Source organism: Alligator mississippiensis, chromosome 6 (genome assembly GCF_030867095.1).
Source record: "Alligator mississippiensis isolate rAllMis1 chromosome 6, rAllMis1, whole genome shotgun sequence".
Taxonomy (NCBI): domain Eukaryota; kingdom Metazoa; phylum Chordata; order Crocodylia; family Alligatoridae; genus Alligator; species Alligator mississippiensis.
In genome coordinates, this window is record NC_081829.1 from 99,407,662 (window position 1) to 99,429,993 (window position 22,332).

The 22,332-nt window shown below is 54.9% G+C and overlaps 2 protein-coding genes across 2 annotated transcripts in view; one reads left to right on the forward strand and one right to left on the reverse strand.

Moving 5' to 3' along the window:
- Positions 1–2,065, reverse strand: part of SUFU (SUFU negative regulator of hedgehog signaling) — a 125,172-nt gene extending 123,107 nt beyond the window's left edge. Inside the window, exon 1 of the mRNA XM_059730209.1 lies at positions 1,988–2,065. Within this exon, the coding sequence (XP_059586192.1) occupies positions 1,988–2,040 (53 nt within the window). The 5' untranslated portion in view covers positions 2,041–2,065. The remainder of the gene's footprint in view (positions 1–1,987) is intronic.
- On the forward strand, positions 2,061–21,520 carry ACTR1A (actin related protein 1A). Its single transcript, XM_006278713.4, has 11 exons — positions 2,061–2,144; positions 7,699–7,763; positions 8,563–8,638; positions 9,837–9,962; positions 11,169–11,293; positions 12,376–12,592; positions 14,023–14,115; positions 14,982–15,156; positions 16,245–16,306; positions 16,673–16,713; positions 17,365–21,520. Exons 1-11 carry the CDS (start codon positions 2,097–2,099, stop codon positions 17,465–17,467), a joined length of 1,131 nt encoding a protein of 376 aa, XP_006278775.2. The 5' UTR covers positions 2,061–2,096; the 3' UTR covers positions 17,468–21,520.
- The last annotated feature ends 812 nt before the right edge of the window (positions 21,521–22,332 follow it).

Here is a 22,332-nt window from a genome sequence, read left to right on the forward strand (position 1 = left end):
AGGGGGGGCTCAGCCTCGTGCACGTGCACATGCACACGCGCGAGGTTCATGCTGCGCGTGACAGCCTCGACCTCTTACAGCCGCCGGGATTTAGCCCCCTAAATGGCCCCTTTGACTCCGGCTCCTAGAACGAATCGCGCACGTGCGTTTTGTGTAGGATAAGGGTCCACGTAACCAGCCGTTGTCCATGGGCACTGCTACGCCTGTAAGACTTTGGCAGGCAGGACGGCAGAAATGCGACGTTTTCCAGTTTTGGGGAATTTCCTGTCGTTGCTCTGTACAGCGGGGTGTACGGCTCAATTGCGACAACAACCGCACTGCGTCTCTCCTTTCTTTCTGTCTTTCTTTCTTCCAGGGAAGGGCCAGACCGTGCTAGAAATTGTAGCCACGTCTCTAATCCTGCAAAGTCTCGTGCACCTGTAAAAGTTTGCACGCTGCGAATGCCTCCATAAATCTTGCCAAGATCAGGACGTGGGATTATAGCTAAAGCAGCAAATTGAGCTGCAAGGTGTTCCTGCTCCCTGGGTTTTCCATGTGCGCAGGTGAAGAATATTTGCCCAAACGTCAATGTACACAAAATAGGTTTCGGGGAGTTCACCTGCAGCCAGAGACTGAAAGGTGGGCAAACAAACGAATAAGAGTTGCTAAGAGGCGAGCAATTTATACTTGAATGAAGTACTGGCTCAAACAATACGCAATGTTTCACCTGTCCTAGTACGGTGATACCAATAACGGTTTCCCCACCTGAGAAAAGTCGACTGCGGTAACCGGAGAAGGTAAATATTAGAAACAGAATCCCTTAGCAAATACTTGGGTTGGTTTAAGGCACACATACGTCTCTCTGGTGATTTATCTGGGCTAACATGACACCTCCCGTGCTGTTCGGCCCGCTAACGATGGATCGTAACGAGTGAGAAGGATATAAAAATCAATAAAATTAGCTGAGGTCAATATTCAGAGTATCTGCCCAGGATTCAATTTAAAGGTGAGGCTCAATGTCTGAATGAACGGGTGCTAAAATACTCCGCGCACGTGTTGTTGGGTTGTAAAAAAGCCCAGGGTGCTTCGTTCAGCCTAAACGCTGCTGGGCAGCAGTCATCAAACAGCGTGTGGTTGGAGCAGGGAAGGAGACAGCGTATTTTATCATCTCTCCATTCCAGTGAGTCGCAATCGGGGTGAGCAGCGCCCCGGGGGGCTCGTGAGGTCCTTTCCAGGGTGCCAAGGCGCGCGCCACTTCGAGGCCCAACGACTCGATGTTGAGGCAGGACGACGGTGCGGCGGCGGCGGCGGCGGTGGAAGGAAGAGACCAACCCAAAGACCACGCGTGTCTGGAATCGGGCTCTTCAGTCACCTGAGGACCCATCAAGTTTAAAACCAAAGGCCTGGCCCCGGCAGCGGCGTTTCTAGTCAGGCAGCGCCGAGGGATGCCATTGGCCTCGGGGCTCCTTATAGTCCTTGCGGCTCCCTTGCTGACTCTTGGTTGCGCGGCTGTCAATGACCTGCTCTGCCTTTTAAGAGGCTCGACGTCGTGCCCATCGGGCTGGGCCACCTTTCTTCTGCCCCTCGCTGCTCCTGGGCACGAGGCGCCTAGTTCGCAGCCTGGCAGAGCATTGTCACCCACCCTCTTCTGAAGCCGCCCGAGGCCTGCTGTGGCCAAGAGCCTCCTTCAAGGGACTACCTGTCCCAAGATGCACCGCCCCCCGGACTACAACTCCCGGCATGCTCACAGCTCCACATGCACAGAGAACGACATTTCCCAGCATGCCCCGCGCACTCTGCCTATGAAGAGCTCCCAGCATGCCCCGCAATTCCCTCAAGAACTACATTACCCAGCACGCCCCGCCTCCCTACCCGAAGACAGCTCCCAGCATGACCCGCGCCCCGACTACATTTCCCAGCATGCTCCACGCCCTCCGCCTCATGAAGACGGCTCCCAGCATGCTCTGCGATCCCTAAGACTACATTTCCCAGCATAACCCGCGCCTACCTCAAGAAGACAGCTCCCAGGCTGCTTCGCGCGCTGCCGCGTCCCTCGCGCATGCGCCCCGCGGCCCGGGCTGTGGCTCCCCGGCTGGTGTGTGCGGCGGGTGCTGGCCATGGAGTCCTACGACGTGATCGCGAACCAGCCCGTCGTGATCGACAACGTGAGTGCGGGGCCCGCCGGCCCCTGCGGGGCGGGGCGGGGGGGGAGCGCGGGCATCGCCGCCCTTTGTCATCGCGGTCCCCGCCCCGCCCCCCCCCCGGCGCCGGCCACAGAGACGCGTCAACCGAGCTTGGCGCCCACGGGCCGCTCGTTCTGCTTCCTGATTGGCTCCCGCGCTTGCCAATCTCCGCCTGAGGGCGCAACTGAACATGCTGGCGAAACGGGTCCTCGGCTTCGGGGTGGGGTGTGTTTTGATGGCCTCCGATTGGCTGTCCCGTCTGTCAGTCGCCCTCAGCGCCCTTCTCCCCTGTTTGAGGCGGGGAGTCCCGCCCCCCCGGGGAGAGCCCCTGCGCTAATTGGTCGTGAGGGCTGTCAGTCATTGTCCAGGCTTCGGGGTGAGCTGCCCCGCCCGTTGGCTGCCTTGGGACAATGGGCGCTGGGCCGTGGGGCCCCTCCCAGCATGCACTGCTGCTTGAGCCCTCCCAGCATGCATTGCTCCGTGTTCTCTGGTGTGGCCCCTCATGCACTGCTCCTTGTGCTGTCCTTGAGGTGGCCCCTCCCAGCATGCACTGCTCTGTTGTCTGGTCTTGGGGGGGACACTCCCAGCATGCAGTGCTCTGTTGTGCTTTCACTGGGGTGGCCCCTCCCAGCATTCACTGCTCCTTGTGCCCTCCCAGCATGCACTGCTCTGTGTTGTGGGGTGGCAGCTCCCAGCATGCACTTCTCTGTTGTGCTGTCCTGGGGGGGGGGGAGACACTCCCAGCATGCACTGCTCTGTGTTGTGCTCCGGGGTGGCAGCTCCCAGCATGCATTTCTCTGTTGTGCTGTCCTGGGGGGGGGAGACACTCCCAGCATGCGCTGCTCTGTGTTTTGCTCTGGGGTGGCTGCTCCCAGCATGCACTGCTCTGTTGTGCTCTCACTGGGGTGGCTGCTCCCAGCATGCACCGCTCTGTGTTGTGCTCTGGGGTGGCTGCTCCCAGCATGCACTGCTCTGTTGTGCTGGCCTGGGGGCCCCTCCCAGCATGCACTGCTCTGTGCTCTCACTGGGGTGGCTGCTCCCAGCATGCACTGCTCTGTTGTGCTCTCACTGGGGTGGCTGCTCCCAGCATGCACTGCTCTGTTGTGCTCTCACTGGGGTGGCTGCTCCCAGCATGCACTGCTCTGTGTTGTGCTCTCACTGGGGTGGCTGCTCCCAGCATGCACTGCTCTGTGTTGTGCTCTGGGGTGGCTGCTCCCACGAGGAGCTCTATCTCCAAGTGAGTGGGAGGAGCAGCTGCTGGGATTGACTGCTCCCAGAATGCACTGCTCCATCCCCGCTGACAGGGCCTGGTCCCGGCACAGGAGGCTTCTCTTTGATCCCCTCCTTGGTGCCGTGTCAGCATCATGTGGGCAGGGCGGCGGTGGCCTCCGGGGGCCCGTCCCCCGGGGCCTGGGCGAGCCCTGATGCCGAGGCCTCCCAACAAACGGCGCTATTCAGGGACGGGCCAGAGCAGGAGGGGGTGGAAGGGCAGCAGGTTGAGCCCAGTGAGTCACGCTCTCCGTCTCCTCCCTTCGGCTCTCCCGTGCCAACGCCCCGAGCGCATCTTGCTGTCCCAGATTGGGCCGTGCCCGTGCTCTCATCTTTCTGCCTCGCCTTGGGCAAAGGGTTGCAGGAGTGGCAAGCAGCACGTGGGATGGCTCGCCCGGCCGTCCTCAAGGCAGACCGCGTTTCTCACATACCTCCCGGCCTCGCTCCTTGTTTTGCACGTCTCAGAAAACCTGCTGCGGGTCCTGCCGGAGATGCAGCGTTGGCGTTTGCTCCTCCGCTTGGTGTTTCTCTCGGAGATCAGGGCAGCGATGCCGTCCAGTAATCAGAGCAGGGTTCCCAGTGCTACACACCACAGTCTTTGAAAGCAAATCCAGATTTAACAGATTGGTTCCTTTTTTCCTCACTCTTTTATGCACTGTGATGAGTTTGAGCAAGTTGCTTGTCCTCTCTGTGCTTTGAACTGTCCTCAGTAAAAAGAGGATAGCGAAGCTTTTCCCCACCGGGGTAAAACCATTGCTAGTTCAAGGGTGAAAGGCCCCAGAGGACGTGTCGTCAGTCAGCGTGGTGCAGGCAGTGCGATGCCACGGTGAGGGGCAAAGGATGAAGGGACACATTAGCAGCTATCCAGGTCCGATTCTGCTCTATCCTGGGCACGTTACGTGGGGAATTTTTATCCCCTGCAAATGAAAGAAATCTTTGCTCCGGTTACGTTGTGGGACCAGCGTCCTTTCCTGGCATGGCTCCCAGCTCGGAGCCTGGCGTGACGTTGCAGTTTCAGCGCTGTCCATGAGCTAGGCGAGGGAGAACGTGGAAGCAGTGCAGAGGATGGACTGCTGCTCTGCACTCCTCCTCGGTGCCTTTTCTCCATTACAAAGCGCTTTACGACGGTGGGCGTTAACCCAGCTTTACAAAGGGAGGAAAATAAAGCAGGGGGTACAGAGCGGCTTTGCTTCCAGTCTGATTCTAGTATCCGAGCACTGCCAGGAAGTAGCGAGCAATGCTGCTAACATCTCTTGCTGATGCGTTCTCTGTTAGCAAGCTGTGCTGTCAGCCTCAGGTCTTCAGCAAGGAGCACCCAGTCTTTCCAAAATGAGTTTTACCTATTGGGTGCAGCATCTTCCTGGCAAAACGGGCATCCGGTGGGAGCCCTGGCTGAAGTTGATGGGTTGGGCCATGGAGAACATAAAGCCAAACCGAGGATGCGGGTCAGACCCACTGGGCTAAGTTGGTGCAAATTCACTGACCTCTGTGGTTGTCCCCACCTGCATTAGCTGCGCGAGAGGGGTATAGTGTGTCTCTGTAACCTGAACGCTGTTATTTTAGGCAGCTGATTTGTCATTACGGGCTATCGTTTCTTGATAGCGTGAGAACAACGTCCGCAGAAGGTGTGAATGTCTAAATGTACACGTCTTAAATGCTGGAGGCTGGAAACGAGGGAGGAACAGTGGAAAAAACCCTGGTCAGACCCAGTTGGTTCTCCCGGCCGGCATCTGCTCTCTGCCACTGAGAGACAGGACACGGGGCGAGATGGATCTAGGGCCTGACCCAGTGACAGGCAGGTCTCGGTCTTATGTCTTGCTATGGAGAAAATGCCGTTCAGTCTCTCGGTGAATTTTCCTAACCCCGCTGCAAAGTGGAGCAGTCCAACAACAGTCTGGTAATATAGGCAGAGGGATTTGATTAAATTATTCTCACTGATTTTAAACTTTATTTAGATTTTTTTTATCAGACGAAACAGGCGAGTGCTGCTGGTATAAGTGGTGAAAGGAAGAAGGAATTTAGGTGTTAATAAGTTGCACTACTATGGATGGGGGGCGGGGGAGAGCCATTTATTTTTGCTCTCCAGGGCAACAAGCCCCCTCCCCCCAATTATTTCTTTCAGGACTGATTTGTAATCCGATGGGGTCTTTTTTACCACTAACATCCTTTTCTGAGGGGCTCTACTGGGACTGTGAAAAGGATTAAGTAGATGCAAGGGTCTGAAGCAAACAAATGCAGCTTGGTTTTAAAGAAGTGTTTCATGGAGAAGCTAGCCAGGCTGGGAAGCCCCTTCTGCTCTTTTTATACAGAGAGATGGGGAACAGTTGTGGCCAGGTGGCTGCAGGGTCCTTGAAGCAACTGCTGCATTTGGGTCCTGTCCTGCAAGACCAGTCTCCGCCGAGCTCCAGTTCAGGTTTCTGAAGAACAAATGCATTCAGCTGACTTGGAACTTTTCCGTTACGAACATATAACGGGCTGGAGCCTCCCCGGGACGTGATGGGCGAGCTCGGCCTGGCCGCAGGGTGTTTCCAGTCCAGCGTTAAACAGGAGCATCGTTGTTCTTCAGAAACTGGTCCCCCAGAGCAAGCCGAGCTGGCAAGGAGTCGAGTCATTATCTAGACTGCAGCAGTGGGTCTGGAGGAGGTGGCGCTGCTGCATTTATCCAGCGTTAGCTACGGTGGATAACAGAGGACAAAACTGTCTCCCTGCCAGGCACGTAGCCCTCAAGTTAGCACAGAGGGAGCTCGGCATGCCGCTGTGTGTGCTAGCAGAGAGAAAAGAAAAGAGACCCTTCCTAGTTCACAGGCCATTCCTCTGTGTGCAAGTAGTGATCTGTGGATGACTCTCACCCCTGCGGTGCGAGCAGGGCTCCCATGAAGGGGATGACTGAGCCAGCATGGTTCAGGCAGAGTGCTGGGCTCTGCTGCTGACTTGCTGAGCATTTTTGGACAGACTGGCTTGTGTCTCCAGCTGTATAGTGAGGATATTGATGGCTGGGTGCCGCAGGGATCAGGAGCACTGCGTTAGCTGGAATCCCCCGCGGCTGTCAGAACAGTCCTCCTGGCTTACAAGCAGCTCGCTGCAGTCTCCACAAGCAAACGGAGCGCCCCGTTATTCATCACTCCGCTCCAGCATGTGCTCACAGCTCCCCTCCGGCTGCAGTGTAATGGCTGCACCGCGTCCTTATCCACAAAGCCTCTTGCTTCAGTGAACAGGCCTCACTGGGCTGCCGGGCTGACCCTGAGAGGCTGTGTGTGGCTCTGCCTGCAGAAGAGTCCGGGAGATTCCCCGAGACCGCTCGCTGTTTCAAGATGCTCTTCCTACAGAGGGAGGAAGTGGGGAAGGAGGAGCTGCTGGCAGCAGCAGGGGAAGTGGTGGATGGGGTGAGATCGGCCACCCACCCAGGAGATGCTGTGCTGGGTTTTGCCTGCTTTCCGTGCTGTTGCTGTAGTGGGGCTCTGCTTCCAGCCTTGCTCCTCTCCTGGTGCCACACCATCCACCCCACACTGGCTTTAAATCGTCACCTGCCCAGAGCTTTTTACCCTGTCTGGAACTACCTTGCTTTTTAATTCTGGAGCCCTGTTACTTCCAAAGCCCTGTCCAACTCCCTGTTTTTCCTGTCTGTTCCACGTGGCCTTGCTCCACTAAAGATCCCTTCCTGTCTCTGTCACCCATATCTCCAGCCTTTCTTCCACGGTGTGCCCAAGAGGCCTGTAAGCCTTTGTCTCCCCTTCCAAGAAGCATTTAACCCTTGACGAGGTTTTGGTCCAAGCCTGCTCTGTTTGCTCCACGTTGCCGTTTCCTCTAGCGATAAGTTGTTCAAATGAAACTGGGCATCCTCTGGGGCTGGGGGTCGGTCGAGATTTCAGCAGGCTTGTGGCGCTGTAGCAGTAGAAATGTCTCTTTCTAGATGGCCTCTGACAGCTTGGGGTTTCTCAGGTGCAGAGGTGATGGCTGGATGCGCTGATGGCATTTGATGGCGTTCTCCAGCTCTCGCGCTCAGGCCTGGAGAACAAGGCATTGTCAGCGTGTGCTGGCGCTTGCTCCCTCTCGTGGTCCTCTGAGTTTCCTGTGTCTTTTTATATCAAGAGTTGGCCACGAATCCTCAATGGAGACCTAAGTCTGGCACAGAGGGAGAGGGCTGGTTTTACTGCACTTAAGCAAATGGCATAATAAATGCTTGCGAGCACAGAGTCCATTACGATGAAACGCAGAATCATTCAACAAGAGTTACTATTTTTTTTTCCCTTCTCTCTTCCTCCCACAGGGCTCAGGTGTGATTAAAGCAGGTTTTGCAGGGGATCAAATACCGAAGTACTGTTTTCCAAACTAGTAAGTACCCTCCGGATTTTGTTGGGTGTGTGGTGTGTCCTGGACTATTTGTGTGGTATGTGGAGGGGAAGAATGGCCTGAAGGTAAATTGAGAGACTGGAAAGATGGGAGACTGTTAGTTCATTATCGTGTAGCGCCTCAATATTCTGAATCTGCTTGAAAAGTTGTAAGACCAAACAAACAGTGCACTTGGAAGCCAACGGTGGAATTAGCTCTCGCCCACCTTTGTTTTCAATCTCAACTCAATCCTACTGTCCTTGCTCCTGTATAACTTTAAAGGAGGTCCGTGAGAGTGTTACCTGCAAGAGGACCCCAAGTGCTTGGACCTCTGTGCACAAAAGAGCTCTCTGGCATGCTCACACCGGGGTGTCCTGGTCCCTTCCACGAGCACAGAGAGGTTGTTACGTTACTCTGAAGTCAGTCACAGGACAGTATAAAGATGCATCTTTTTAGACTAAATAAAATTATATATGTATCTTATTTGCTCTGTGTGTGTATATGTATATATACATACATAAGTGTGTGTGTGTATAAATGTATATAAATAAATAGAAATTTGTATAGAGAGAGCACAAGCTTTTGTGAACTCGAGTTTATTTCATCTGATGCGGAAGGATGTGCAGAAAGCAGAGTATAAGGAGAGAAATATGAATACCAAAGACAAGGAAGGGGGGAGAGAGAAGGGTGGGTAGGGAGTAGAAATTGCTTCCCAGAGAGGAGAGCAGCCTGGAGGTGTTAGTGTTTGGGCACAGAGGAGGTATGGCATGGGAAGCACTGACCTCTGTAATCTCCCTTTCAGTGTGGGCAGACCAAAGCACGTGCGTGTTATGGCTGGTGCTTTAGAAGGAGACATTTTCATCGGGCCAAAAGCAGAGGTAAGGAAACCTATTCTCTGCATCTACCTCTCGCTCTGCGAATGCAGGAGCTGCAGCAGTTAGGCCGATAGAAGTCTGTGTTAGCATTGAGCGTGGGCTGGGAAGGAAGGAACTCATCCTCAGTCCAGTCCAAGCTGGCGTTTGTGCCCTCCAACCCCTAAGCCCAGTCCCGTTGCTTGATTCGCTAAAAGATGTTACGGTGGCTCAGAAACTGGCATCTGTTTCCACAGTCCACATTCCTAGGCTGGCTAGAGGATGCTGTTTTGGTTTGCTTATGGAGGTGCCTTTCCTCTGTGTCCTTATCAGACCTGGTCATTGAGGGCTCTGCAGTACTTCCTGAGAAGGGGCAGTCCAGCTTAGCATCTCAGCCTCAAACCAGTGTGCAGAATTACGCCCATCTCCCTGAACTTCCATGAAGTCTTGAACTGGTGGTGGCATTCATTCACTTCTGGACATGTGCCCTGGGCAACAGGACAGCTGCAGCCCTTCCCAGAGGAGTGACGTGCTCCTGAGATTTGGGAGCAGGTTCCTGGGGACAAGTGACTGCCTGCACCCCCTCTGCACATCTGTATTTATGCCTCTTGAGGCAGAGCAGGTGATGGGGCTTTGTTTGTCTTCAGCTATACTCCTTGTGTTCAGGATCCTTAAAATCCAGATCTTGCCTCGCCTCGGGTCTTCCCAGACCGAGCCAGGAACTGAGCAAGAGGCCTGTGTTTCCCCACAGGCTGTCGCACGGTTCCTGGACTGTGTGGATTCCAGACTATGCCCTCCCAAATGGACTTGTTCAGGGCTGGAATTGGTCTCTTGTAAAAACCCAGTTTGATCCCCATTGCAGCTCTCCATCAGGAAGCTAACGCACCAGTTCATTGATAGCTGTGCAGCAGCTGGAGGAGGCCTGTGGTGGAGTTTCCTGCAGGAATCCCCACTGCAAAATCAGGAGTCAGGATATGATTAGCATGTATTAGAGAGAAAATCCCTTCTTTATCCTGGGCAAGTATCTGTGGGAAGGGAGGTTGTAACTAACGTACAGTCCTTGCCCTTTAAAATTCCTTCTGGCCTCTTTAAATACAGCATCTCGTTGTCATGCAGTGGGATTTCTGACAAGCAGATCCGTCTGTCGGAGGCGCGGTGATGTCACTGCCTAACAGATGGTGCCGAGCTTTTGGAAATCTCTGTGGTCCTGTGCTTTGTTTGCTAGGAGCACAGAGGCCTCCTCTCGATCAGATACCCCATGGAGCATGGCATCGTGAAGGACTGGAATGACATGGAGCGCATTTGGCAGTACGTGTATTCAAAAGACCAGCTTCAGACCTTCTCGGAGGAGGTGAGCTGTTGCATTTCACACGGGCCCAGAGCTTGGCATGTACATTGTCAGGGCGTCTAAGCTCTGGCATCTTTCCCTTGCTCTTCTCAGCAGAAGCTCTGAAAGTGCCTTTGTAATTAAGTCGGGCATTATCGTTTTACTGTAACACATTGTTGGAGAACTATCTGACCAGAAGCCTCGAGTAATCTAAAGTTACAGCTTGCCCAAAGATCCAGCGTTCGCACTCTGCATTCGCATGCGCTAATGCATCCCTGCTGGGGCAGGAGCTCTAACCTTTGCTGTTCCACCTCTGTTGCAAATCTGCAGCCAATGCTCATTAATGATGACTAAAGTGAGTGAGGAGACTACCTTGTTCCCTCAGTCTGCAGAGCAGTGACAGCAGCTGCAAAGCCTGGGCGTTGTCTGTAGGAGCAGACTGTGCTGGAAGTGGCTTTGCAGGGCCTCAGCACTATTTTGAGGATGAACTGCAGCCCGTGACACCTAGTCAGGGCTGCTTGTATTTTTCCAGCTCTGTTGGAAACGGAGTGACATGGCTTTGAGCAGACGCATGGGGGAAAAGACCCATTAGATCAGCTTGTCCATCCCTGACAGGGCAGGGCTGTTCCCTGGACTTCACCCAGTCCAGCTTTATCTGCCCCAGGTCCTGAGGTGTTTCCGCCCTCCCAGATGGTTTCACAGCTTGACAGAGCTCTGGTGGAAGTACTCCCTTGCAGTCTTTCACCTCTGTCACCTCTGGGCTGCTGCTTTTACCCTGTGGTTCCTAAAGTGGATGAACAGGAGTTGTTCTGGGACCTATTTCCAGTTACCCAGACTCAACTAGGGCTTTGGGGTGAGGGAGCAATGATGCCCTCTGATCACTGCCTGGGCATCCAAAGGCTGCATCTAGCTGGCCTCCGTGGTGAGAGAAGGGCAACAGGCCATCTGTGTGCTGTCACTCATCATCCAAAACCCCATAATCCAGAAGTACAGCCACTTTAGTGTGGTCCTGAGCACATGCCTGTAGCTGCTGTCAGGCCTTTGTCTCATCTGCTCCCTGATGCATGCCCAGGGTGCATTAACCTGGTTTCACTGCTGAATTTCCAGGCTCTGACATGCACTGAGTAGGAGCCGGGGGGTGGGACATGCCTCTCTCCATAGAGGCAGTGCAGAGGTGTCCGAAGAGCCAGGCAGGTTGCTGAGCTGAGCTCTGCTCTCTTTCTAATCCAGCATCCTGTGCTCCTGACGGAGGCTCCCCTGAACCCCCGCAAGAATCGAGAGCGAGCTGCTGAGGTTTTCTTTGAGACCTTCAACGTCCCGGCGCTGTTCATCTCCATGCAAGCTGTGCTCAGCCTGTAAGTACCTGCCCTCTCCCCACAGTCCAGCCAGAAGGGGAGAAACACGAGTACGAGGCTGTCCTGGGAACTGCTCCTTTGGGAGGCTGCTCTTGAAATGTCTGGTTGTGTCGCAGGGAGTGAATCTGAGCCCCCCAAATCGGGGGGGAATTTGCTGCTCAGCAAATTGTGATGCTCCTGGGGGAGTTAGAAACCTTTGAACCATTAGGCTGTGCCTACACCAGCTTTTTAGAGCCTTGTTCGTGTGAGGTGCACACGCTTCAGCTCCCTGTAAAACCTACCCTTTGCAATGGGGATTAAACCTCAAACCCCTGAATCTGAAAATGGGTCACCACTGCTAGGCCCCACTGGGTAGGGCTGGGCCAGAGCGGGGCATCGAGTGGCTGCAGGTTCCCCCTAGCATTTGTTCAGCTTGACCCGTGGGAGCATGAGTGTAAACGGCTGTCCTGGCTTACTCCCCTTTTACCACCATGTGGTCTAGACCTGCCCAGAGCAGGGGTTTGCAGTGGTTAAAATGCAGGCAGCTGCCCAGGACCTTGACTAAACTGCTACCATGAGGGGAGCTGATCTGATCAGAGCCATGAACCTCTCTCTCCGTATAGCCTGGTGTTAACAGCCACTCTCCCAGGCGAGGAGAACTCAGGGCTTGTGCTACCTACTAATAGCATGCGCTAATCAGTGGAGGGGTGAGAGCTGGGTGAGACAAGTTGTTCTCTCCAACCCAATCAAAAGGATGGCCCTGAGGTGGGGGACTGTGAGCGGGTGACCGTGTTTGAGTAGCTTGACCAGAAATGATTGCTCCAGTCCATCTACAAGCACTTCCACTGCATGAGAACATCCTGTTTCAGGAAAGCAATCTGTTCTGAGCAGGAAGCTTTGCAAATGGCTTTGCTTTTGTCTGCCGCCTAGTTTCAAGCACAACAGTAGCACGGGGAGAAGTCAGGTTTCTTCTGAAATCCTGAGCGCACGTGGTGGGGGGTATTATGGTCAGGGTCTCTGTTGGGTTGGGTCTGCTGTCAATCCTTGTGAAGCCCACTAGCATTTTTTTGCTCTGGAATGTGATCCTCCTGTCTTTGCCGTAGCTACGCGACAGGCAGAACCACGGGGGTGGTGCTGGACTCTGGGGATGGCGTGACTCACGCCGTCCCTATTTACGAGGGCTTCGCCATGCCTCACTCCATCATGAGGATCGACATCGCCGGCCGCGACGTCTCCCGCTTCCTTCGCCTCTATCTCCGGAAAGAAGGCTACGACTTCCACACCACGTCGGAGTTTGAGATCGTCAAGACCATCAAAGAGGTGCCTGTCTTCCTGTTTCCCCTGCCTGTGGCTAATTCCTTTGCCCTCTGTGAAAGGGGCATGAGAAGCACAGTCCTAACTGGCTCCTTATCAGAAGGGGCACCCTCTGTTTCCTGCCCCCAAAGTGGGCCACTGAACTTGAACTCTCCTGTTCCTCACAGAGGGTCTTCATGCTGTGATTAAGCCCTGCTGGTTAGGTTAGCATGAGGGGAGCAGTTCTCAGGTGGAGAGAACTCTCCTTGATTGGTTTTCCAGTGCAGTCCTTGAAATCACACGTGCGTGCACGCAGGGTCAATCCTTGAAATTTCAGAGTCGGTCTCTGGGGAATTGAGGATTGCTCGCTGCTTGCAATCTCTTGCTAGCAAGGGGTAGCCATGGGATGATCTGTTTTTACTTGGAGACCTGGGCTCGGTGCAGCTGCATAGCACGCTACTGGAGCTTCTCCTTTATCTGAAGTCCTTGGATGATTTTCAGCTCAATGCCCAAACCTGAGCAGTTGATTTTACCACCTGCTGCTGCTTCTAATTTGTCAGAGCTGGTTTCAGAATGGGGGGAGACTCCCAGCAGCCTGTGGACTGGCGTTTCCAGTGGCCAGAGAGCAATACCAGATAACTGTATTTGCCTCTCTCTGTCTCACGATGCTGATTTATGTAAAGCCCTGGCTCTTAGAGACAAGCGATGACACAATCTTAGTTGCTGTTTAAAAAAATAAGCTTTTAGCTCTTGTTGTTCCAAAGAGAAGCTTGAAAATGTGACCCCTCCTCCCTGCCAAGGCTCAGCACCCAAAGGCAAAGAGAGAGAACCCCAGGCTGCCGCCTTTTCAGTCTCATGGCACAAAACAGTTGTCACTTACTTGACCGTCTAGGGCAGGGCATGTCCGGGGTTTCAGAGAGGGGGAAATAGTTGTAGGAAGGCTTCAGCCTGTGTAGTCGAGACGTTTTTGCTTTGCAGTGAACTCCACTTCCTTTCCAATGACTCTTCAGAGGTGATAGAAACATAGCAGTGAAAGATTCACGTTTGTGCATGGCCCAGATCAGCACAAAGTCAATGCAGCAAAACTTCTTGCAGAATAAAAACAGCAGAAAAACCCATTGGGGGGCGCGTTTTCTGTGAGCCCCTACGGCAACATAGCTGTGCTGCACCATGGCAAACTTGGTCCAGCTGGGGCAGAAAGCCCATGGGGGCACGAGTGACCCAGAACCGACTGCCACAAGCACTGTGCAGTGGCTTGGCATAGACTAACGTGTTTTAGTTTGGGTGGGCCCCAAAGGAAATGTGGTCTCCCAGTAGAAGATGTTGCTGGAATTTCTCTTCTCCCAGGGAAAATCCGGGGGGTTTTATCCAGAAATCCCTCATTTTCTTTCAACAGAAGAGTTTTATTTGAGATGTCCTGACCAACATTCCTCTTCCTGCCCCTCTTTCCCCTGCAGCGTGCCTGTTACCTGTCGATAAACCCACAGAAGGACGAGACGTTGGAGACCGAGAAAGCCCAGTACTACCTGCCAGATGGAAGCACTATTGAGGTTTGTAAGGACACACGTTGGGTGATTGCTCACGGCGAGTTCTGCTTTCTCGCTGCCTCTGGCTGTGGTGGGATCTCTTGATAGAACATGGTTGCAGGTGGAAAAGGATTTCTTTTAACCGGCTAGAAGAATTACCTGACTATTTCCTCTTTAAAGAGCTACAGGAACCATCCAGGACATTTTTAAGTTTTGACTGAGTGTGGCTTCCTCCTTCGGGTTGCAGCTCTCGCCAGAATCTCGGTGATCAGTCAAAACGCGGTTCCCAGTTAATGGTGTTTGACTTGCAGTAAAACTAATGAGCCCAAGATCCAGGTGGTCCACAGTGCAGGGGTCTGTGCTGGTGAACTTCCATGCAGGGCAGGCACAGAGGGTGAGCGAACATCAGCTCGGCGCAAATCCAGGAGCGATTCTAGATGTGGTTTTGATCTTCTCTAGTGGTGCAAGTAATGCTTGTTTTGAGGAGTAACCGAGAGGCTCCTAAAGGGTAAAACCTTCCTGATGACGTCCCAAAGGGAGGGGGTACGGGGTCTTGCTTAAGATATCAGACTTATCTAGGGAATCTGGACTCCTCTTTTGGTCCTAGCTCTGCCGCTGACTGGCTGAATGGCCTTGGACACATCACTTTATCTGTTTTTCCACCCATGAAGTAGTAGTAATTTTAGAGCCACAAAGCCATACAGTGGGAAGGATTCCAGTGTAGCCTGTGTTAAAGGGAGCAGCGCTCTCTTCACCAGGCTAACCGTTCAGAGTCCAGACACGAGCATTCAGACTTTGTTACTCTGAAGCTTCAGCTAAGAAGCTCCAAAACGTGGGACCCTCGGTACAGAATTGAATTGGGATGCTTTGTTCCCTGGTGTTGGCTGCAGATTGGCCCGGCCCGTTTCCGAGCCCCGGAGCTGCTGTTCCGGCCGGACCTGATCGGAGAGGAATGCGAAGGGCTCCACGAGGTGCTGGTCTTCGCCATTCAGAAATCTGACATGGACCTGAGGCGAACGCTCTTCTCCAACATCGTGCTGTCCGGCGGCTCCACACTCTTCAAAGGTCCTTGCTCCCATCTCTCTGCCTTGCCTATGTGCTGCGAACTGCTGTAACGCTCCTGGGAAAGTGTCGCGTGTCAGCTCCTATCCTAGGATTGCCATTTGCTCTGTGCCAAAGAAAACCAACCTTCTTTGCTGGGGGGCTGCAGATCAGCCCCGCGCCCGCTGCCACTCTGATCCTCTTCCCCGAGGCAGTCTCCTCGGCTTTCTGCTTCCCACCCTGTCTGCCACAGTCGGCCACCCCTACTAATGCGAGCCAGCCATTTCTGGTTCCCTGCCACCTTGCAGCAAGGTGCTGCAACAGCACTAGCTCTGGCAGCTGCCCCTGGAGAGCTGGTTGTCAGCTCTAGTCACTTGTGTAGCTTATGCTGGTTTTGTACACCAGAGTAAGCTGTACTGGTGTTAGCCCATTATAGGTCTGGGCCCTAAAGAAATTTCCTGGTTCCCTGATAATCCTGCCAGCCTCACGTTTGATCTCGTTAGCTCTAGTCCTCCCCCTCTGCGTGTCTGTCTCGCTCTCCTCCCTTCCTTTGGATCATTCCTCCAGCTCTTGTAGACCTTTCGGTGGTGTCTGGCTCCTACCTGTGCCGGGTGAAGCTCTCCCCTGGCACAGTGTCCTTTCCACTGCCCCCGGCATCACCTTGCCTGAACCAGGCTCTTTCTGCTCCTCCACTCCTCTGTTCTAGGATTGCTCCCTTAAATATGCAGGAGGGGCTGTGGCATCTGTTCCAAGGGACATCTTGGCTTTTGACGTGCCCAGACCCCCCTGATCCCAGCTAACGATCTGCTACATTTACAGAGAGTTGGCTTGCTTGCAGTGTCATGCAGTGGGTCACATAATAATGGCACTTGGGTAGTGCTCAGGGACAAACTGAGATGGGAGCCGGGCGTGATAGATGCCATGCAGAGCATCCAGCAAAGCCCCTGCATTCCTGGTGCGTGGATCAACTGACTGGTTTGCTGCGTGGGCTTCCCACATGTCTGTGCATAGGACTGCAGGGCTTGCTCGTCAGATGCCTGTGGGATGAAGCTCTGCTGTGTCTGTAGTCACTCAGCGGCCCAGGCTGACAGCCCCTTTCCTCTTCTCTGCAGGTTTCGGCGACAGGCTCTTGAGCGAAGTGAAGAAGCTGGCCCCCAAGGACGTCAAAATAAGGGTAGGCACACCCTCTCCTCCAGGCTCCCTTGTGCCCCCTGGCCTGGTCTGGCGTCCCCCAAGTCCATGTAACAGGCAAGGCTGAGGTGGCTGCCCTGCCCTCCGAGCTGGTGCCGGCCTCTCCGAAGCAGCCCAGGTGCTCTTTTAGGATCTTGAGCAGCATCTCATTGGCAAGGTGCTGTCACACAGCCCTCATGCAGGGGTACGGCCTACAAACCTCTTACCATTGGGGTCCCCTTGCAGCGTAACCTGATGGTGGAGGATTGCCTAATGCGATATATCGGGGAGACCTGGGGTGCCTGAGAGATGTGGGGAGCAGTGGGCATCCTGGCAGGGTAGTAATGGAAGCGCTCCCTCTCTCCTACAGATATCTGCTCCTCAGGAGAGGCTATATTCCACATGGATCGGGTACGTAAAGCACTTTGTTCTCTGAGCCCGCGCGGCGCCACGGTGCTCCCATCCCGACTCCCGTACGCTGGGCCTAGAGCCGCAATAGCCCTGTGTCGTGCTCCGTGCGTCTGGCCTTAGTCCCTCGCAAAGCCACGCTGGACTGCAGCCAGGGACCGGATTGTCCCCGCACTGACTGCGAACTTGCTGCCATACTGCGAGCCCTCCCTCATCTCGTCTTGTTGCCTGGTATTTTAATGCCCAGCCTGTCGGTAGGGGCAGATCCTGGGTCTCGGAGGCAAGCGCCCTTAGGCCCGACTCCCCAGTGGTCCTGCAGGGAGTCGCTGTGGATTCGGACCGAAGCGAGAGGAGTGTTGGGTCTGTGGTTTTTCACTGTCCGGTGTAGGGGGCTGTAGAATAACGCCGCTGTCTTTCCTGACTGCCTGGCTTCGGCTCCCCTGTGGAGCAGATGGGGACAGTGCCAGACTGGCAAATGAATTGGTAGGGTCCCAAAGCTGATGGGAACCGGATTGACTGGGTCTCTGGGGCAGGGGCCGTCTGCTCACTAAAGCTGCATGTGCTGCTGCTCTGTAGGGGACGAACAGGAGTTTGCACCCTGGAGAGCTGTGGGCCTGTCCCAGGCTGCTCACGTGCTTGCCTTTTCCTCCCCAGGGGCTCCATCCTGGCCTCACTGGACACCTTCAAGAAAATGTGGGTTTCAAAGAAGGAGTACGAAGAAGACGGAGCCCGCGCCATCCACCGGAAAACCTTCTAGCCCTGGGCTGCGTCCTGGGTCTCTTCAGAGACTCGCTCCACTTCTAAACTCGCTTTTCTGAGTCCGGGTGTCTGTGAGGAGCTGCCTCTGTGTGTGCGTGTGCGCCAGCATGCCCCAAATGTCACTGAGCAAGGAGGGGAGGAACAGGAGGACATGAGGATGATCATTATTGTTGTTACTTTAGCGGGGGTACATTGGCCTGAACTTCTCCAGAACAACCCATTCCTTTTTTCTTTTCTTTCTCATCTCTAATTTCCATACTGTGGCCACAGCCCTTGCTCTAGAGAAAGGGAACAGCTTAATGAACTCGCCAGGAGGGAGCTGACCGCGGCCGACCACCCAGTGGGACGCTAGCTGGGGAGCCCTACACCCCACCCTGGAGCATCTGAGCCCTGGGAATCCATAGCAGAGCCCCCTTAGGTCCCGGCTGTGGGTCAGCAGGAAGCATCCCGCACTGGCCTGTTCATTTTGGGGGATTTTTTAAGTTGTTTTTATTTTTTATAAGGAATAGCGTAGCGGGAGTGGCGCGTGAATCTGTAGCCTGATGCGCGGGGTCCGGACCGTGGCTGCCGGGCTGGAGCATTCGTGGCTCGGCCGTAGTTGGTCCTGGATGGATTTAGAACCACGCAGCCCCTTGCTGGCTGCGCCTGTGCTAGACAGTTGTTCTCTTAGGGTCTGGTTTAATAACTCTTGCTCCTCTCAAAGCAAGTGCCCGGGGTGGGGGCAGGCACGCTCGCGTGCTCTGGCTCACCCGCGCTTGCTTGTCCTCTCGAGGTTTACAAGGCTGCGTCCTCTCTGTAAAAGCTGAAGCTGCTGCTTCCTCCTTTCTCCCACGGCCGAGCAAAGGGATCATCCGTTGTCAGCCAGATACGACCTCTCGCTTTTTATCCATCCTTGGGCAAAACGCAGTGAGGAGGTGCATAGTACCCCTAGAATTATTTATTTAAATGTATGGTGATATCCTCCGGATTGCTGGCTGGGCTGAGGTTTCACTGGGTCCCCTTCCCACCCCTCTTCATCCCCGGTTTGTTCCATTGGTTAATGCTAACACTAACCTTCATAGCACATGCTTAGCGTAGCGGCCGGCCAGTCCTCCCACACTCCTCGGTAACTTGTTTAGAGTCCATGTTCTCTATGAATGCACTCGATGAGAGGACAATAAACTATATCCGGATGTTGGCATTAGCAGGTCTCTGAGCAGCCGCCGGCTTCCACAGCTCCTCGTTCCGCTCCAGCATTACATCGTTAACAGCGCTGGCTTTCCTGTCGGCTGCCGTCACTGTAAGCGCCACGTGTCTGCCTCCCGGGGGCCAGGTGGGTTTGGGGACGGGTGTCACCTGGTGCTTTTTTCCTTTTCGGTGCTGGGCTTTGTCCAGACCACTGCTGAGAACCAAGTCCTGCCCCCATGTTAGGCACTTGTGCGTAGAAGGGAGCGCAGCAGCGTTGTGTAGTCGGCCTAGCAGCCCGATACTTGGACGAGGAGCTTTGTGCAGGGAGGGAGAAGGGAGTCAAGTTACCAAAGTAGCAAGAACATTTTCCTCCTGTGCACGTTGCACTCGAGGGGTGCGGATGGGAGCGGCGGCTGGGCTGGATGTGCTGGGATCCCTCCCCCTAGTTAAGAGGATGCAAGTTGCTTTATTTCTGCACTGTAAAAAGCCACCCGTCTCTATCGAAGACGGATGCAGACATTGTGCTGCTTATAGAAGGTGGGGGGGGGGAAGTGTCTATAGCCTACCTTTTTGGAAACCCATGCGGATAGTAAATGCAGCGAGCTTGTGTGTATGTAACATGTAACACATCCCTGCCTCTGTGCTGAAAAGAAATCTGGAAACTCTAGTTCACCGTTTTCACGTGGCGGCGCTTTCTATCCACCCTAGCACTAGATTTGCTGCCACAACTGCCTGGTGCAGCCTGTGGGCACCAGGTGAGGAGGAGAGCCTCGCTGCCCCAAATCTACGGTCGAATAGTCTCATGCTCTTCAGGGGCTTCCTGACCGGGCGCTAACATACCCGTCAGTTCTAGGCTGCAGTGGAGGCAAGGGGGTGCCCCTGGGTGAGGGTCTGATGCCTGGGTGAGTGGTGGCTCCTCCGCCTAGGGAAACGGGAAGGCTGGGAGCGATGCCCCGTTGGAAGAGCTGCAGTTGCACCCAATACTAATGGGGCCGTGCGGGTCAGTTCCTCTTCACTACAGCTTTACAGCAGGGCTGTCTCGGTGCAGGTCCAACACCGCTACGGAAACACCGGGAAGCCGTATGCATCTTGGTTTCTGGTGGGACAAGGACAAGCCTTTCAAAGGATTGTCTGCCCAGGTTTTCCAGAGCGCTGCTCATGCCAGCACTTACTCTGCAATGGGATTGCCTTTCCGGGGTTTTCCAAGGCGCTCCCATTCCCGAGTAAACGCGTGTGCGGGGGCTTGTTCCAGTACAGCTGTTCTCCTGAATTCACGCTGACCCGATCCCTCATCAACTTGTATGTAGAGCTTAGCCTAAGTGTCGCCTCCATGTAGGACAGGAATCCTGCCAGTAGTATATAGAGAGAGATTTATTACAGCGCTGCTCTTGCTCTGAAAAATACAGGCCTGTCTGCCATAAACTGACAGTGCCCGCAGCTGGGGCGAACGGCACTGCGGCTGCACGTCCCGTCTGCTCTCAGACCGTCCTTCTGTTGCCTTGCCAAGCCCCCCGGCAGCCGCGGGCGGGAGGCTGTTGCCTGTTGGAACAGGGGCCAAATGCTGCTGCTTGCGTCTGTTTTAAGGGGGGTTTCTCTGGAAAGAAGGCTGCTGCAAAGGCAGGCGATGGCTTAGAAATGGGGAGCTGTGTAGGTGGCAGTGCACGCACAGCCTGGGATGCTGGCTGTTGTAGCAGAAGAGCTGAGGGCAGGGAGCGCCAGCGGGCAAAGCCTCCTGTAGCAGATGATAAAGCTCTTCCATTTTTACCGCAGTTTAAGCAGACTCCGACCTACCTGCATGCCCGGGGCAATGCTAGTGCAGCCCCCCGTGTGTGCACGGCCTTGTAAATCAGTGCCTGTTTCCCAGTTTGCACCCACTGCCCTCCAGTCCACCTGCGCCAGAAGGGCACGCGCTGGCGGGCTCCATAGGGCCCCTGGCCTCTGATGGGGCCAAGCTCTGTTGAACACCTGCTCGTTCACTTTACAGCCTAATTTAATCAAATTCCTTAGCCTGGAGGAGGAAGCTGGGGGGTAGCTTGCCTTCAGCTGAAACCACAGCCCTCTCCCCTCTGCTCCCTTTCTCCAGCGCTACACCTGGGCGCAGCCGTTTGGCTACACCATCTAACGCAACCTTCAAAAATGTATTCTCTTCACCCTTCCTGGGATGCAAACGGGGAGAAACAGACTTAATGTAATTCCCAGAGACCGTAAATGCTCCTGACTTGATCGCAGCCAGCAGCAATTCTGTGCGTCTTCCCGGTTGACATTTGCCACTAGGGAGCATGCTGAGATGAGGATTTGGGCCACAGACTCCCATTTACGTAAGCAAATTCCACTTCCCCCCGCTTCTGTTTGCATGGCTTGCGTCGGGTTTGCTTTCCAGATCCGAGCGGGTTCAGCGTGGCAGGGGCTGTCTCGCCGCGTGCTCCCCGGTTTGTCTGCAGAAAGCAGCGCGCTGCAGTAGGGAACGCGCTTTAGTGCCATACCTTCAGCATGAGTAGTGCCTCCTGCAATGCCAGAGTGCGGGGGTTCGCCCGACGCTCCCAGGACGTTGCATGAAGTACAAGGGCAGCGCCGAGAGCACGCGTGCTGTAAACACGTGTGTGACAAGGGCCCGGCTGCCACAGGCTCCGTTTGGTTGGGTTTTTCTCGGTTGTGCGTTTCCAGCTGGTGCTGGGCTGCTGCTCAGTCTCCTCCTAATTGCATAACAGACCATTTTGCTTTGAGAGAAGGACCCAAGAGCCCCCCCGCCCACCCCGGTTTAAGAGAGCAAGTCTTGCTAAGAGTCTGTTCCACCGGGAAGTCGGTCGTATTGTCGGTGCAGCGCAGCGTGGAGGAAAGGGAGCGACTCCTCTGTGTTCATGTAATAAATACCTTGGGCAGCATGGCACGTCTCCACGCTTCCTTCCTTCCCCGACCCCGGCGGACCAAAATGCTTCCTCACATTTGTTCCCTCGCCTGCCGCGGTAGCCTCGCGCCCCTGCCTGCGCCCGGTGTACTTCAGTTGAGTTCATCTGAACGAGCCCACGCATCTGTGGGCCGGAGACCTTAAGAGGACGGCCTCCGCCCGGGAGCCAGGAAGGGCCAAATCGCATCCCATCTCCTCTGGTGAAAGGGGCAGCGCTGGGGGGGGCTCGAGCCCACCTCCCAGCAACCGCAGCCCCATCTTTATTCCAGTTTTGCCTCTGCTGTGCCAAGGGCAGTGGAAACCGAAGGAAGCTGCAGTTGGAGAGGGGTGGGTGGATGCAGCAACTCTCAACGCTTGCTTCCTGGTCCCCAGGGGAACGTGCTCTCGGCAGCTAACGTCCTGCTGAGGCAAAGGTGCTGGCACGTGAGGCTCCTCGCACCTCCAACACGTTAACGGCTTGCCAATACACCAGATGGTTTGGGCAGGAAAGGGGTAGCAGCCGCCTTGGCACAGCGGGGACCAGCCCCCAGGTCACGGCCAACTATCACCTATGTGCCAGAGCTCAGTTGTGGACCCAGGCAGGCCACTAGTCCCCAGTGCTCCCAGTGAGAGCCTCCCTGTTCTGAGCTACGAACTGCCTCCCGGCCCGCTCCTACCTGCTCGCGTCCGTGCCTGCGCCGTCCTTTACCTCCCATCCGGGTGGGAGAAAAGCTGCGTCTTTCCAGAGAGCAGTCGTCTACCCGCTCAGCCTCCAGCTTTCCAGTCCATGCGGGCCAGGTGTGCAAAGCCAG